Genomic DNA, 17,854 nt, shown 5'->3' with positions numbered 1-17,854 from the left:
AGTACCTCTTGGCCCTCTTATCTGCTGACCGAGGAGACAGACACAGGGAGATGGAGAGCTATCCACCACAATGATGTAAAGAACTTGGAAGGGCAAAACCCACACCCCTCCCTTTATGGCCACAAGGAAGTGCTAACCTGTGTTCCACAACCTGGTATCAAGGGGATTTTGCCTGCTTGTCATGGTAGCCAAGGCCTGAGGCCACTCCCAGTTCTCTCCTAAGCCCAGAGAATGAATTTCTGCATCCTCTGCTATGCTTAGCTCTCACGCCCTACCCCAAGCTTTGATCTTCCCACCAAATGGAGCTTAGGACAAATGGCCCCTAGGACACTGGGATTTCACCCAGGTCTCCTCTGGGGAGTGGACCCTCCTGTCTCACCCTAATTCACTTTCATGAAAGGTTGCTCCCAACTTGCTCCACAGGTTCTTGGGTAGAGAGTAGTGTATTTAGGTGCCATACAATTTCTTGGGTCAGGACCCTGTGCCAGGATGCTCAGGGGGCTTCACAAATGCTTGTGAACCCACATTCTCTGGCCACTCTCCTGCAAGACCCTTCTGCTGGCTCTGTAGTCCTTCTGTCCATCCGCCTGCTTGCTGCCCACCCCACAGAAGCCCCAACCTCAAGGCACATCGACCTCTGGCTCTGAGGAGCCACCCCAGTGGAGACCAACAACAGAGGAGGAAGTGGCCGGACATTGGCAGACCTGGGGAGCGGGCCCAAGGAAGGGCAAGGACAAAAACAGGGAGAAAAGGGCTAGGAGAATGACAGCAGGAAGGAGGCAAGAATGATGGAGAAACGGAAAGGGAGAGAAACAAATGGGAGAAAGAGGAAGGAAAGCCAGAAATCATTTTGAGGTGAAGAGAAAGTCCGCAGGAGCACTATTCATTTATAAAGTTAGGGGTGTGTGGGGAAGGGGATCCCTGCAGCTCTGGGACTGACTTTCAAAGAATATACTGAGGCAGAGTTCCAGTTTGGTAGGAGAACCAAATAGTTCAGCTGCGACACCAGGGCCTGGGGCCCTGAGAGAGGGAGTCAGATGGCAGGGTGTGGGAGGGGCCTCTCCTCTGCTTTTCAAACTGAGTGGGAATAAAAATACCAGACAGCCCCCTGTCTCTTCATCCTTTCAGCTCCCTCCCAGGGGGGTGCCCCTACCCCTCCTCCCAGCCAAAGCAGGAAGTTGGCTATTGGCTGGTCTTGGCTGGCTCCACAGTGCCCCTATGTGGCCTGTACTGGATCTGCAGTCTGGATATAAGAAGCGTTAGGCCTAAGACCGTACTCACTTCTACCTGACTATAGATGAAGTAGGTGCCGTCCACCAGTACCTCCAGCTCCCCGCTGCGGGGATGTAGCTTAAACACCTTGGGGTTCATAGTGATTCGAGACCAGTCATTGAGCACTCCACCTGAAAGATCTCAGTATGAGAGAAGGCAAGTCACTCAGTACATGTCAGAATAATCTGGGTAATAGAAACAAGAAATATCAAGCAATACACAACCCCCACCCGTACCCCTGTGCAACCGGGATAGCCCAGGAGGCCACGCTTTAAGAACAGCTTTTGGAAGCAGAGAAGTATTCTGTTTGTAAAGCAGCTGCCAGACCTGCCTTAGGCCCCTGGGGTCTGACTATCTATCTGTCTTCCTCACTCCTTTCCTGACCTCTCCATCTGGAAGGGTCTTTAACTCACACCTTCTAGCTAGAATTGGTGGGGGGAGAAGGGGAGTAAGAGAGTGGGCATACTGTCCTATTTTATTTGTTGTTCTGGGGACTGCACAGGCAAAATTCAGACACTGAGTGGCAGGCTAGGTCTTATTATTCCATTTTATTTCACCAGCCATAGCTTCTAAATCCTTCTACTGTGTTACAGGTTCATAGGTTTTCTCCTCCTTAAGAGATTGCTTTTTATAGTTCTCCCATACCCGCTCCTTTCTGGAAAGCCTATTTGAGCCCCCAAGAAATCACCCAGCCCAAGGATTGTCTACTTGGGGAACTTTAGGGACTGGGGTGAGTCTGATTTCATGGCAGCTGGATGGAGTGACCATCATCAATAAGGCTCCATAAGAGACACGGATCTTTTTGAGAGGGAGGGATAGTCCACCCAGCAGCACTGGAACCAGCCAGGGGCATGGTGCAGGTGCTTGGGGGCTGAAGCAGCCCTGGCAGAGCATCTGTCTCTCAGCGTGGCCCACTCGGGGCAGCAGACAGCCACACAGCTTTGGCTGGACAGTGGGCGCCAGAATGTGAGGGCATAGGGAAGGCTTGCCTTTTGGTCCTACAGAAAGTGGGAGGTTCCTTTCCACCCCAAGAGGAGAGAGTCCAAGCCCATGGGGACTTTTCTTCTCCAAACTGCTCATTCTTCACCCAAGAAATTACATTTTGAATGTCCATCATTGGCTAGTCTTAGGAGGCCTGCCTCTCTGAGGCGTGAGGAAATCGACCTTCCAGAAGAGGTGATAAGTAGATGGGACAGGAGTTGGGAGGCAATGCCCCAGCCCTGCCTCTTCAAAGGACCACCGTGCATGACATTCTCCCACCCCTGACCCCCTTGCTTCTGCTCCTGGTGGAACTAAAGATCAGCATAAACTCCCAGCAGGAACTGGCTCAGAGGGGTTGGAACCAGTCTTGTTATGTGGCAGTGGGGCCCAAATCAATAGCTTTTGGCGCAGAATCAACACTGAGGCCATCCACCCAGATACTCAATCAAGTCTATTTCCTGCCTGTCTTACTCCTCCCAGGACAGATGATAATTATGGCCCACCCAAGGCCCTGGGGCCCAAGGCACCTGGTCCCAGCAGGACCATTTGGATTTTGGTATCATTCTATCCTTATATTTCTGAGGCTATTAAGTCAGGTGTCCAGGTGGTAGTCCGGCATGTAGCTAAGCTCAATCAGTAAGGAAGCTCAGTACAGCCAGTTCAGGACTGACTGGGCTCTTAGAAGCTGTCCCCATGTAGCAGGTTTCTTAACCTTCATTTACCATTTCCACACTCACAGCCCCTCCCTTCCACTCCAAGCTCTGTAAGCATCTGGCATCTTCACTGACTCGCTGCTTCTCAAGGATCCTGGGGGCTCATGCATTTTAGGCTTTGTGCACCCTGGGGACTGGACATCATTTCAAAGCTCCGTTCTTTAATGAATGCTCATGTCTCTTTGGGGAAGAAAATGAACTTAATCATTCAGTGGCGTGTACACACACATCACTGAAGTAGCAAAGTGCCACAGTGGAAAGAGTCAGACAGATGTAGTTTTGAATTCCAGCTCCTAAACTTCACTGAAATCTTAGGCCAGTTAGTTAATCAACCTCTCTGAGCTTCAGTTTCTGGCTCTGTGGAAAGGTGACAGCCAGAAACCTCTAATACCTACCTCATAAGGTTGTTGTGAGGCTCAAATAAAATAAGACAAAGAAAGAACATTGGAAACTCTAAAGCACCATATGAGTGTAAGGCAGCATGATTTATTATGGTATTATCCAATCTCTCAGGACTCTGCTTTCCCATCTTTTAAATGCAGGGACTACAGTAGATCAGTGTTTCCTAACCATCTTATACTTGTTCCCCTTTTTTATAGACCGCAGTATCATATACTCCCTGGAGAGTCTAACATGTCCTCACCTCCCTGAGAAAAATGCCCCCTCCACCCATTTTCTGCATAGTGCCATCAGATAAGAAGAATTTCATTTTACATAGTTTGACCTCCTCTAATTGGCATTGTGAAAATGTTGCTCAAAGTACATATATCCCCGTGGTGACTCTGACACAGCCTCCATCTCCCAAGAATCCCTGGTGTGCATGACGCCCCCAGTCTCTCCCTTTCAGCTCCCTCGTGAGGGATTCCAAATGCCCTCTGGGTGGGGCAACTGCTCTGGGAGCCCAGGACAGCCACGAGAGGGCAAAATGGAGGAGAGAATGGCCCCTCTTGCACAGAGGACCTCGGGGGCCTGGCGGGAACCAGACTAGGTGATGATTTGGAGGCTAGGGATAAGGAAGAGGAGAAGCTCCTCGTAGGGAGAGAGCCAACTTGGACTCTTACCATTCTTGACTTGAATTGCTGACCCTTGGCCCTGTAGATGCACCACAGCTGGCTGGGAGGATGAAAAGGATAGAGAGAGAAGTGACTGTGAGAAATGGCTTCTTGCTCAGCCATCGGTTTCCATGTTTCCACCTCTGACTTCTAGTTTCCTTTAGCATCCCAGCTCTGACCCTCTGCTCTGTCTTGGGATGCTACTAGAGGGTAATATGATTTGTAGCTCTGCCACTTTGTAGCTATATGACCTCAGCCAGATGTAATGCTTGTGAGCCTCATTTCCCTAACTGTAAAATGGGGATTATAAGAATCTTTATCTGGCCTCTCTCACAGGGATGTTTGAAGATCAAATGAGGTGATGGATATAAAATTGCCCTGCAAGCCATCAAGCACTGTGCAGCTGCGTAGATTTATCACTGCAGCTAAACAGCTGTAGTGAGGGAGGCTGAGATGAGACAAGGCAAGCAGCAGAACCTGCCAATGGAGACAGATTAGGAAGATCAAAGGCTAGGGAGGGGCCCTTCAGGCCATTAAGGCAGAAGCCTTTGCTGGGTTTGGCCTGGAGCTGGTTGGCTGACTTTCAAGGACATACTCTTAAACTTCTAAGCTCCTGATCCTAGGCTGTCTGAGTGCTGACAAGGTGTCTAGGGTGGCTGGGGAGCCGGAGGCCCAGGTGAGCAGGCCCAACTGGGAGCTCATTTCAGCTGACTACTGAGCTCAGATGGTGATCCTCTGTCTCCTGTGGAATGGAGGAAAATGACCATGGTAAGACTCAGTTCCTTTAGCTGAAGGCAGGCCCTGGGGCAAATCTTTTCTATACATATAGAGTGGGAGGGGTCTGCGAGAAACCTTAGAACCTCCAGGGTAGCTTCACACAATAAAGCCTCAGCAAATTTAATAGGGAGCAAACTCAAAGGTGGCTTTAGCCTGTGACCTTCCCTCCTCCCCAGGAAGAGAGCAATTCCCAGCCAACCTGGTTTTCTCGAGTTCCAGCTTTATCAGCAGCACCTGCAAAATAGGACCTGACAATCAGAGGGCATGCCCTTTTTACTTCATTTTCTCCTCACCTAGGCAGCCAATGGCAGTGATTCTTGTTCCCTGCAGCCAAGCCCTGGGATAGAGGAGGACACCCCTTCTCTTACTTGTCCCTGACCTGCATCTCCACTGGGCCTAGCACCCAGCAGGAAAACTGGCCTCATGCCAATGCTGGCCCAAGGCCAGTCCCACTGAGCACCCACAGAAACAGATGGGAGACGACTCTTGTCGTTGTGTGACCCTGAGATAATGTTGTTTGCTTCCTCAGGCTTTTGCTCTCGTTCTATTAATTTTCTTCATGGAGTGTGCTGCCACTTACAAATATCTTGCTTCTGTAATTGTCTCCTCCTCTAGGCCATAAACTCCATTGAGAACAGGAGACTACTTATCAATACATCTCTTGCACACAGAAAGTGCTCAATTAGTATTTGTGGAAAGACTGGATGAAAAGGAAGTCCCTAATTCTGTTTCTTGGCCACAGTAACAATGATTTGCCCCATCTGAACCATGAGTCAAAGAATCTGCATCTGGTTGCAGGATTCTTGGACCAAGAGAAATCAGCTATAAAGAGTCCATTTCTTTAAAGCCCCACAATACAAGAGGGGAGTAGGAGAAGGAATAACAACTGACCTAAGCCCAGGAAGTCAGCTCGAATCAGGCAGGCTTGAATCTGCATCTATACTTTTTGGTTGCTCTTCTGGGCCCCAGGGGAAACATGCAAAGGGAAATGGACAGTGTGGTGGGGTAAGGGTGTAGGGCAAGAAGCGCTTGACTCCCCAGTTAGATGGTCTTGGTGCCTGGGTTTGAGTCTGCCACAGCCTGAGTGACTCGTAAGTTTCCAGCTCCTTGACCACCAGCAACTACTTGTCTACCTCTAATGGGAAGGGCACTTCAGAGTTCAGGGGATGAGACTGTTCTAGTGCTTGTCATTTTTCCCATTTCTCCAACATTTGTCTCCATGGCCTTTTTCCAATCAAATATCAGCATGTGGAGCTAGAGTCTAAGAATAAGAGCACACTAACTCTACCCCCCATGGGAACTCCAATGAACCCTCAGGGCTTCTGTCTCTGGCTCATCTGAGTTTACTAGCCCACTACAAGGAGGCCTAGAGTCAGGGAGGGCTTGTGATGAAGGTGGCCTGTGCTTGACAGGCTGGTATAAACAAGAGATTAGAGCACATTGGACCCTACTGGCTTGTTCAATTCCTAGACTAAGCTACACTGAGCTAAGAGACCTGCATTTCTTTTTGTATACCAATTCCACCACCACCACTTGAAAATCCTCTCAGCATCAACCATTCCTGCTCTGTTAGAGTATCTGTAAGGAACCTAGGTGGATGGAGAGACAGAGGAACTCACCGGAAGGTCCCTGGAGGCCAGGGGGTCCTTGAAGACCAGGAGGACCTGGAGGACCAGGTGGTCCCATAACAGTTGTTCCTGGAATTCCAGGAATCCCTGGAATCCCTGGGGGTCCCTGGGGTCCTGGAGGCCCTGGAGGTCCTGGGGGGCCATTGGGCCCAGGAGGTCCTGCCTTCTTTCCTGAAAGACAAGATTCAGTGTTACATTTGTGGATATCGACTGAGAATGTACTATCAGGAGTTCTACAGGCTTCCAGTGACATCAAGTCAGCCCTCTGGGGGGTTCCTGCTGGTAAAGTGGTAGACACCTTTAGAGCATGTGCACACACACATATTCCCAACCTCCTTTCATGAATAATCATTTATAGAGCTGGGTTTGAAGATATAGAAATAAATGACCCACAAGGAGCTGAGTCTAGTGGGAATACAGAGTCACATTAGTGGTAGGGACAAAATGCTGAAGAGGTCAGGGAAAGCTTCAAAGAGGAGGTTCCATTGAGCTGAGTCCAAAGGATCAGAATTATCAAGTGGCCAGACCTATAGGTCACTTTTAGAACTGAGAATTGGGTTGTTGTTGAAGAGTGTGGCTTTAATGTTCACTGCCTAGTTGGTGGACTTGATGCAGATGAGAAGAGGAAGCGAAGAGGCCTGCCTGACCTCAGGAGTAACATCAGCTCCAGGAAGGTTTCCTAAAGGCATCAGGATGTACAGGAACTGCAGGTTGCGGTGGAGGTAGTGCTAGCTAGGAATAAGGAAGGAGAATGAGTTTGGGAGATGAGAGGTGGGGGGCATGGAAGACAGGAGTGGGAGGCGGAGGTGACAAACAGAAGGAAACAAGGGGAGGCAGGGCAGAGAAAGAGCTGAGGACGAGGCGACAGGCAGGTTTTGCTTTCTCAGCTGACCTCTCCAAAACGTCTTTTTAAAGACCCCTGGAAAAGGAAATTCTGCAAACTCCTTTGGTAACATACTCTGATGTTTGTCACCCCTCACTGTTAGGAAGTTCTTCTATATATTTAACTAAAGTCCCTCCTGCAGCAGCTTAAGCTCTTATTCTGTGTAGATAGAGCAAAATGGTTACTATCGTACACATAAGAACCCTCATATGTTTAAAGGCATTAAGTCTCCTATCAACCTCCATTTTTTCTGGCTAAATAGTCTGGCTTCCCAGAATCTTTTCTCAGAGGCCCTATTCACAAATGTATTATTAGTCAAGCCCACCAACTCCTCCCCACTTCCTCCTCACTCTCCTTTTAGAACAGTCTCAGCCCTCCTATTTCATATTCCAGTCCTTCCAACATTCCTGCCAGGAAGTGGTTATGTTAACTGAGTCACAGCTGTGGTCTTGATGAAACCCTCCAGCAGCTCCTGTTTCTGTTCTCTGCTCTGTGCAGCACTGCGCCTGGTCACAGGTAGATGTTCTCTCCACCCTTCACCACGATCTCACCATTCCGGACAAGTCCCAGGAATGGAAGCCATTACCAGACTCCATCACAATGTCCTCACCTGTGGAACTTTCTTTGTTTCAAATGTAGCCCTCGCAAGTCTAACTTAAGGACCTCCTTACTGACACCGACTCCCCACTCCCCAGAGTCTTAGGCGGGAGGATCCTGTTCTGAGTTTCCAGGTCCTTTTGTAAAAATAATGCTGCATGTTCAAGAAACCCAATCCCCATGGCAAGGCCACTCAAGAGGCCAGTCGTCCATGTCCAACCACTTCTGCATTTGGAATGAAGTGATGGGGTCATGGTGGGGCCCCTTCCCCAGGGAGGAAAGGAAGGAAGGTCTGGAGAGCCTCTCTGCTGGGGAGAGTCCCTGTGGCCTTGAAGACCTAGAGGCAGGAGCTTTAGTATTTGCCCTGCGCTTAGCAGCACATGATCAGGTCTGCTCAGTTTCTAGATATAGCCCATTTCAAGATGCTGAACAGGAAAGCCATCTCCCTGCAGATTTGGGCAGTTTCCAAGTCAGGCTTATTCAGTGCCCAAGTCTCAATTCCAGCCAGTGTAGTGGAACGAACACAGAATCTGTAGTCAGGAGATAAGGCTGTAAGCCCCACCTCTGCCACAGATGCACTTTGGGCAAATCTTTCCTCTCCCTGAGCCTTAATTTCTCCGTGGGTGAAATGAGGAGCTTGGTCTCAATGATTTCTGTTTCCTCCCAAGACTGAGATTGTTTAAGGAGGACTGACCTACTCCTGGAGGTCAGGGAACCCCCTGGCCTGGCTGTCAGGTTTGTTTGTCCCTCATTGCTCTGTGAGTAGCATAGACACAGAGGATGGTGCACATTAAGCTGCCCTGTGTCCCAGGATTTCCAGTCCTCACAGTGATTTTTGAGCTAGAGGGTGTTTGGGTAGTATAAACTTCAGGGTCCAGCTGTGAATCTCCTGTGATTGTTAATGTAATTTTGGAGAAATTAGAGCCAGAAAGTCCTCCAGTTAGAGAATAATGGTTGCAGTGTAAACAGAGGATATTTATTTATGAAAATGTTAGAAGGCATTTGGGAAAAAGCTCCTGCTGTGATCTAGTTGTGCACTTGGTCCTCTTTGCTCCTCTGCAACCAGGTCTAGGCAAGTGTGCTTCTCATACTTTCATACTTACAGAAAGTTGGTCCAGAGAGGAACATGTACAAAATGACCCCTGGACCCAGAAGATGACTTTAAAGGACTGAATTCCTTCTCTGGATTTCCTTACTTTCACAGAGCACTTCATGATACAATGGCCCAGAAATTTCTGAGAAATGTACTCTGTATTGTCTTAGATGAAAGTATATACATATTCCTTTTGAAGCTAAACTTTGTGAAAGGGGCATTTCCCTAACTTTTCAGTGAAGCCAAAATTGTTGAAAGAACAACTAAAAGCAAGTAAGTGAAAGTGTGTGTGTGTGTGTGTGTGTGTGTGTGTGTGAGAGAGAGAGAGAGAGAGAGAGAGAGAGAGAGAGAGAGAGAGAGAGAGGAGAGCAAGCAAGCCAGCAAGAGAAAAAGAGCATGTGTGCAAGAGTGAATTAGTTGTAGGAGGGGGAAACGTCCATTAGAGGATGGAAATTAAATGAACAAGTCAATTTACCTCTCCAGGCATGTGTCTATTCACTGTGCCCAAGGAAATCTGTATTAAATGGCTTCTAAATCACTTTCAGCCAAAGTAAATGTTTAAGGCCTATGCACATTCTCCTCCTGGTGTTGGCCCATATACAAGATTGCAGAGCCAGGCAGTGATCAGAGTCCCTGCCAGAGGGACTCTGATCTCTGAATTGCCTTCTCGCCTAGACATGTGCCTTCTACTGCCACTAGCAAGTGGGTTCCCTCAGTGCTTACCCATCAGAGAACACTACAGCTGGGTGCCACTCCTTACCACACACATGCCCTACACTCTGTGGGATCACTAGCCTACTTGCTATTCCTCCAAACACACAATATTCTGTCAGGCCTCTGAGAGATCTGCGTGTGTTCTTCACTTTGCAGGAATGTCCTTCCTCCTCTTTTTCTCTCATGCTACAAAGTCCAGGTCAAATACTGTTTTCTCTGAGATATGGCTCCTCACTCCCCACAGAGAGAACTACTTCTTTCTTCTCTGCACTCCCATGGCACCCTGCTCATGCTTCTATGATTGTATTTGTCATACTGTGCTGCAATTATTTGTGTGCACTTCCATGATTCCAGCTACACTGGGAGATTTTTGAGGGTAGGAACCATTTTTCTTCATCTCCATTATCTCTATTCCTGACCAATGTAAGATGCTTATTCACTGTCTAGTTACTAAATGAGTGGAAAAAAGCTAGTAGCTATAATTAGAATGTGCTCTCAAGTCTACCTATTAAGAAGGGAAGTCATCTCTGGGACTGTGTTAGAAGTAGAGGGGGTCCTTGTACAAGCCAGGTGAGCTTTCTAGGTTTGTTATAATTTCTGTCTTAAAGGAATATGACAAGGCCTAAAAACTATATGCTTGAAAGCCAAATTTCCTTTCTGCAAAGGCAGACTTTTCAGAAAAAAATCTGAATGGCCAGACCCTACAGAGGAAATTTTCCTCACTGACTCCAGCTCTCTGGCTCTTTTCTAACTCTGCTCAGTTTAGGTACTCAGGAGGACAGGCCATTCCTCAGGTTCCTTACAATAGGGATACAGGTTTTCCATGTGAGCCATGACATGTCAAGCCATCAGTGTACCCTAGTGCTCAGAGAAGTGGCAAGCAGTGGCTGAAGCCAGTCTTTTTGGCCCATTCTACTCTATAAAGCTCCAGACATCTTAACAGACAGAATCACTTCACCTAAAGCATTTTAATGAAAAAATCATTAATTTCACTCTACTCTCCCCCAGGTCAGTGCAATGACACAAACAGGTCCTTAAAACTGGCTTCATGTTGGTTCTTTCAGTGCCAAGGAGTACACCACATTACCTGGTCCTGTCTTTTGAAAGCTGTTCTGTCCTGGGGTTCTCCTCTTCAAGTACACAAGCACTCATACAAGCTTTTGGGCGAGTCCCATTCCAAGGACATTGTAGACTTACTGACCTGACAGTGGCACAGTGGATCTGCCCAATTAGAAGCTTCCTTAAAAGGACTGAAAGGTCAGGGTATTGATCCAGGCTAACTTTTCCATCACAGAGAAAATGATATTAAAACCAAAGCAAGAAACACCTTCCCTGTTGATGAAATAGGATAGGGACAGCTCTTCATCCAAGAAATAGGGCACTGACATCTGTCAGGAGGTAGTATACCTAGTCTTTACAACTTGTCTCAGCATTTCATTCATACTAGATCACTGATTTGATAAAGGAGGGAGAAAAAGAAAAAAGGAGAAGGGCAGGGAAATGAGTGAGGAAGAACAAAGGAAAGAAATATAAATTGAATTATATGGGAGGTGGAGCAAGAAAGAAAAGCAACTTCCATATGTTGCTATTAGAAGCACTTCTGTCTTTTGCAGATCATCAATGAAAAACTATTTCTACTTCTTATTCTTTGGAAGATACAACACTTAAGACATTTGTGATTGAATAAAATAATGGACAACCTGCATTGAAAGAATATAATTAAAAATCCTACTCCCTTGATTTTTTTCTTCTAATTATAGAAAAAAAAGCAATTTTATAAAATCAGGAGCTGAACTTACCCTTTTTCTTGTTTTTAACTGGACCTATTAAAGAAAAGAAAATGGAAAATTAATTCACTAGAAATTAGCAAAGTGTTTATCCTCTAACAGTCACAGTAAGGACCCCCATAGCACTGCAAATTTGAGGGAGCTCCATGCCAAGGGTCAAGTTATTGGTAAGGTATCTCCCAAATTTCAAACCTCCTCAATCTGTTTCTCTTTTCTGACTGTGGTAACAAGAAAGTTACAAGGAAGATTCTTCCCTAGGGAGAAAAGTCTTTCAGGCTCAGTCTTTGGAATGAGGGAATGCGTACTTCTCCATAGAGATGAAATGCCCAGAAATGCAGAACTCAACAACCTTAGGACGGCATCCATTAATTCTGCCAGTCCTGAGATTGAAGAGTCATGCATTCAGGTGAGGAACTGATATGAACTCTCATTCTTTGAAGCTGGAAGGAAAACGGGTCATTTTCATGAAGGAGTAGAACAGCAGCAGTGTCCTTTGTTAGTCATTTCCTTATCATGATTTCAGTTAGTTATTAAAAGAGTGCAACTGTAATACATTCATGTGGGGGCCACATGCCCTCCCAGTGTAAGTTACCATAAGTTAATGGACACTTTAAAAGGAGTGTCAACAGGTTAATCGACAGTGGAATCACAAGTATGTTCTTGGGAATTACTTCTGAAGAAAACAATCCTAATCAATGGAGAGCACTCAGAAAATGCAAGCCTTTTCTCATAGTTAGGTAACAATCACTCCCCAGACTTAAACAGTTTAGGTGTCTCCGAGACATGTTTTTCCCCTGTGGGTACTCAATTATCTTCATTCTGTAAGTTGATTTGATTTGATTTAGATACGGGTGTTTAAAAATCTGTCCCGGGGCGGAGCCAAGATGGCGGCGTGAGTAGAGCAGTGGAAATCTCCTCCCAAAAACACATAGAGCTATGAAAATATAACAAAGAAAAATCTTCCTAAAATAGAGACCACAGGACACAGGACAACATCCAGACCACATCCACACCTGCAAGAACCCAGCGCCTTGTGAAGGGGGTAAGATACAAGCCCCAGCCCGGCGGGACCCGAGCGCCCCTCCCCCCGGCTCCTGGCGGGTGGAGAGAAACCGGAGCAGTTTTTTTTTTGGCGAGCGCTTTTTGGAAGCCTTAGAGGGACGGGCCCCCGTTGCTGGGGAGGCAGGGTGGCGGGACCGGTGAGGAGGTGCCTGGGAACGGCGCCGGAGGACAAACAATATCCCGCGTTTCTCCCTGCGAGACCTGGGGGCGGGTGCCTGAGACCGGTGCCTGAGGACGGAGGAGGTCGCGCGTTTTTCCCCTTTTTTTTTTTTTTTTTTCTCTTTTGGGCGAGCGCTTTTTGGAAGCCTTGAAGGGACGGGGACCCCAGTGCTAGGGAGGCACGGTGGTGGGACTGGTGAGCGGGTGGCTGGGACCGGCGCCTGAGGACAAAGATTATCCCCCGTTTTTCCCTGCGGGACCGGTGGGCGGGTGCCTGAGACCGGCACTTGAGGACAGAGGAAATCGCGCGTTTTTCCCCTTTTTTTTTTCTCTTTTCTGCGAGTGCTTTTTGGAAGCCTAAAAGGGACAGGGACCCCGGTGCTAGGGAGGCAGGGCGGCGGGACTGGTGAGCGGGTGCCTGGGACCGGCACCTGAGGACAAAGAATATCCCGCATTTTTCCCTGTGGGACCGGTGGGTGGGTGCCTGAGACCAGCACCTGAGGACGGAAGAAATCGCGCGTTTTTCCCCTTTTTTTTCTCTCTTTTTGCCGAGTGCTTTTTGGAAGCCTTGAAGGGACAGGGACCCCGGTGCTAGGGAGGCAGGGCAGCGGGACTGGTGAGCGGGTGCGTGGGACCAGTGCCTGAGGACAAAGAATATTGAGCGTTCCTTCCCTGCCGGACCGGTGGGTGGGTGCTTTTTGGAAGCCTTGAAAGGACAGGGACCCTGGTGCTAGGGAGACAGGGCAGCAGGACCAGTGAGCGGGTGCCTGGGACCGGCACCTGAGGACAAAAAAAAAAAAAAAAAAAAAAATCGCTTGTTTTTTCCTTTTTTTTCCTTTTTTTTTTTCTCTTTCTTTCTGTTCCCTCTCTCATTGTTGCTGTTGTTGTTTTGGTTTGGAGAGTGCTTTTTGGAAATCTTAAAGGGGCAGGACAGGTCACTTAGACCAGAAGCAGGGAATCTGGGGATCTCTGGGCACTCTAACCCCCTGGGCAGCAGGGAGCACAGAGGCCCCTTACGGAGATAGTCTCCTGGCTGCTCCCCCTCCAACGGGGCTCCACCATTTTGGAGGAACAGCCCCAGCCAGGCCAAGCCCACAGCAACAGCGGAGATAAACCCCAAAGCAACTGGGCAGGAAGCAGAAGCCCTGTCTGCACACAGCTGCCCAGCACAAGCCACTAGAGGTCGCTATTCTCCCAGGAAAAGGCTACAAACCAACAAGAAGGGAAGCTCTTCCAGCGGTCACTTGTACCAGCTCTGCAAACTATCTCTATCACCATGAAAAGGCAAAACTACAGGCAGACAAAGATCACAGAGACAACACCTGAGAAGGAGACAGACCTAACTAGTCCTCCTGAAAAAGAATTCAAAATAAAAATCATGAACATGCTGACAGAGATGCAGAAAAAAATGCAAGAGCAATGGGATGAGATGCAGAGAAAAATGCAAGAGCAGTGGGATGAGATGCAGAGAAAAATGCAAGAGCAGTGGGATGAAGTCCGGAAGGAGATCACAGATGTCAGGAAAGAGATCACAGAAGTGAAACAATCCCTGGAAGGATTTATAAGCAGAATGGATAAGATGCAAGAGGCCATTGAAGGAATAGAAGCCAGAGAACAGGAACGTATAGAAGCTGACAGAGAGAGAGATAAAAGGATCTCCAGGAATGAAACAACACTAAGAGAAATATGTGACCAATACAAAAGGAAAAACATTCGTATTATAGGGATACCAGAAGAGGAAGAAAGAGGAAAAGGGATAGAAAGTGTCTTTGAAGAAATAATTGCTGAAAACTTCCCCAAACTGGGGGAGGAAATAATCGAACAGACCATGGAATTATACAGAACCCCCAACAGAAAGGATCCAAGGAGGACAACACCAAGACACATAATAATTAAAATGGCAAGGATCAAGGACAAGGAAAGAGTTTTAAAGGCAGCTAGAGAGAAAAAGGTCACCTATAAAGGAAAACCAATCAGGCTAACATCAGACTTCTCAACAGAAACCCTACAGGCCAGAAGAGAATGGCATGATATACTTAATGCAATGAAACAGAAGGGCCTTGAACCAAGGATACTGTATCCAGCACGACTATCATTTAAATATGATGGTGGGATCAAACAATTCCCAGACAAGCAAAAGCTGAGGGAATTTGCTTCCCACAAACCACCTCTACAGGGCATCCTACAGGGACTGCTCTAGATGGGAGCACCCCTAAAAAGAGCACAGAACAAAACACACAACATATGAAGAATGGAGGAGGAGGAATAAGAAGGGAGAGAAGAAAAGACTCTCCAGACAGTGTATATAACAGCTCAATAAGCGAGCTAAGTTAGGCAGTAAGATACTAAAGAAGCTAACCTTGAACCTTTGGTAACCACGAATCTAAAGCCTGCAATGGCAATAAATACATATCTTTCAATAGTCACCCTAAATGTAAATGGACTTAATGCACCAATCAAAAGACATAGAGTAATAGAATGGATAAAAAAGCAAGACCCATCTATATGCTGCTTACAAGAAACTCACCTTAAACCCAAAGATAAGCATAGACTAAAAGTCAAGGGATGGAAAAACATATTTCAGGCAAACAACAGTGAGAAGAAAGCAGGGGTTGCAGTACTAATATCAGACAAAATAGACTTCAAAACAAAGAAAGTAACAAGAGATAAAGAAGGCCACTACATAATGATAAAGGGCTTAGTCCAACAAGAGGATATAACCATTCTAAATATATATGCACCCAATACAGGAGCACCAGCATATGTGAAGCAAATACTAACAGAACTAAAGAGGGAAATAGACTGCAATGCATTCATTGTAGGAGACTTCAACACACCACTCACCCCAAAGGATAGATCCACCGGGCAGAAAATAAGTAAAGACACACAGGCACTGAACAACACACTAGAACAGATGGACCTAATAGACATCTATAGAACTTTACATCCAAAAGCAACAGGATATACATTCTTCTCAAGTGCACATGGAACATTTTCCAGAATAGACCACATACTAGCTCACAAAAAGAGCCTCAGTAAATTCCACAATATTGAAATTCTACCAACCAATTTTTCAGACCACAAAGGTATGAAAGTAGAAATAAATTCTACAAAGAAAACAAAAAGGCTCACAAACACATGGAGGCTTAACAACATGCTACTAAATAATCAATGGATCAATGAACAAATCAAAATAGAGATCAAGGAATATATAGAAACAAATGACAACAACAACACTAAGCCCCAACTTCTGTGGGATGCAGCGAAAGCAGTCTTAAGAGGAAAGTATATAGCAATCCAGGCACACTTGAAGAAGGAAGAACAATCCCAAATGAATAGTCTAACATCACAATTATTAAAACTGGAAAAAGAAGAACAAATGAGGCCTAAAGTCAGCAGAAGGAGGGACATAATAAAGATCAGAGAAGAAATAAACAAAATTGAGAAGAATAAAACAATAGCAAAAATCAACGAAACCAAGAGCTGGTTCTTTGAGAAAATAAACAAAATAGATAAGCCTCTAGCCCAACTTATTAAGAGAAAAAGAGAGTCAACACAAATCAACATAATCAGAAATGAGAATGGAAAAATCACGACAGACTCCACAGAAATACAAAGAATTATTAAAGACTACTATGAAAACCTATATGCCAACAAGCTGGAAAACCTAGAAGAAATGGACAACTTCCTAGAAAAATACAACCTCCCAAGACTGACCAAGGAAGAAACACAAAAGTTAAACAAACCAATTACAAGCAAAGAAATTGAAACAGTAATCAAAAAACTACCCAAGAACAAAACCCCGGGGCCGGACGGATTTACCTCGGAATTTTATCAGACACACAGAGAAGACATAATACCCATTCTCCTTAAAGTGTTCCACAAAATAGAAGAAGAGGGAATACTCCCAAACTCATTCTATGAAGCCAACATCACCCTAATACCAAAACCAGGAAAAGACCCCACCAAAAAAGAAAATTACAGACCAATATCCCTGATGAATGTAGATGCAAAAATACTCAATAAAATATTAGCAAACAGAATTCAACAGTATATCAAAAGGATCATACACCATGACCAAGTGGGGTTCATCCCAGGGATGCAAGGATGGTACAACATTCGAAAATCCATCAACATCATCCACCACATCAACAAAAAGAAAGACAAAAACCACATGATCATCTCCATAGATGCCGAAAAAGCATTTGACAAAATTCAACATCCATTCATGATAAAAACTCTCAGCAAAATGGGAATAGAGGGCAAGTACCTCAACATAATAAAGGCCATCTATGATAAACCCACAGCCAGCATTATACTGAACAGCGAGAAGCTGAAAGCATTTCCACTGAGATCGGGAACCAGACAGGGATGCCCACTCTCCCCACTGTTATTTAACATAGTACTGGAGGTCCTAGCCACGGCAATCAGACAAAACAAAGAAATACAAGGAATCCAGATTGGTAAAGAAGAAGTTAAACTGTCACTATTTGCAGATGATATGATACTGTACATAAAAAACCCTAAAGACTCCACTCCAAAACTACTAGAACTGATATCGGAATACAGCAAAGTTGCAGGATACAAAATCAACACACAGAAATCTGTAGCTTTCCTATACACTAACAACGAATCAATAGAAAGAGAAATCAGGAAAACAATTCCATTCACCATTGCATCAAAAAGAATAAAATACCTAGGAATAAACCTAACCAAGGAAGTGAAAGACTTATACTCTGAAAACTACAAGTCACTCTTAAGAGAAATTAAAGGGGACACTAATAAATGGAAACTCATCCCATGCTCATGGCTAGGAAGAATTAATGTCGTCAAAATGGCCATCCTGCCGAAAGCAATATACAAATTTGATGCAATCCCTCTCAAATTACCAGCAACATTCTTCAATGAATTGGAACAAATAATTCAAAAATTCATATGGAAACACCAAAGACCCCGAATAGCCAAAGCAATCCTGAAAAAGAAGAATAAAGTAGGGGGGATCTCACTCCCCAACTTCAAGCTCTACTACAAAGCCATAGTAATCAAGACAATTTGGTACTGGCACAAGAACAGAGCCACAGACCAGTGGAACAGATTAGAGACCCCAGAAATTAACCCAAACATATATGGTCAATT

At 45.9% G+C, this 17,854-nt stretch overlaps 1 protein-coding gene across 9 annotated transcripts in view; it reads right to left on the bottom strand.

The window, feature by feature from the left end:
• Window positions 1-17,854, bottom strand: part of EDA (ectodysplasin A) — a 629,675-nt gene that overhangs the window by 4,623 nt on the left and 607,198 nt on the right. For 2 of the 9 annotated variants that reach the window (XM_037003021.2, XM_037003024.2), the window contains 5 exons: window positions 11,510-11,533; window positions 6,415-6,594; window positions 4,995-5,029; window positions 4,028-4,079; window positions 1,282-1,403 (listed from right to left, as the gene is read on the bottom strand). In XM_037003021.2, coding sequence (XP_036858916.1) covers window positions 1,282-1,403; window positions 4,028-4,079; window positions 4,995-5,029; window positions 6,415-6,594; window positions 11,510-11,533 — 413 coding nt within the window. Of the gene's footprint in view, window positions 1-1,281; window positions 1,413-4,027; window positions 4,080-4,994; window positions 5,030-6,414; window positions 6,595-11,509; window positions 11,534-17,854 lie in introns of all 9 variants that reach the window. The other 7 variants (XM_073228152.1, XM_037003022.2, XM_073228153.1 and 4 more) reach the window with 5 other exon arrangements.

Source organism: Manis javanica, chromosome X, assembly GCF_040802235.1.
Source record: "Manis javanica isolate MJ-LG chromosome X, MJ_LKY, whole genome shotgun sequence".
NCBI lineage: Eukaryota > Metazoa > Chordata > Mammalia > Pholidota > Manidae > Manis > Manis javanica.
This window is presented reverse-complemented; position numbering and strand designations above follow the sequence as displayed.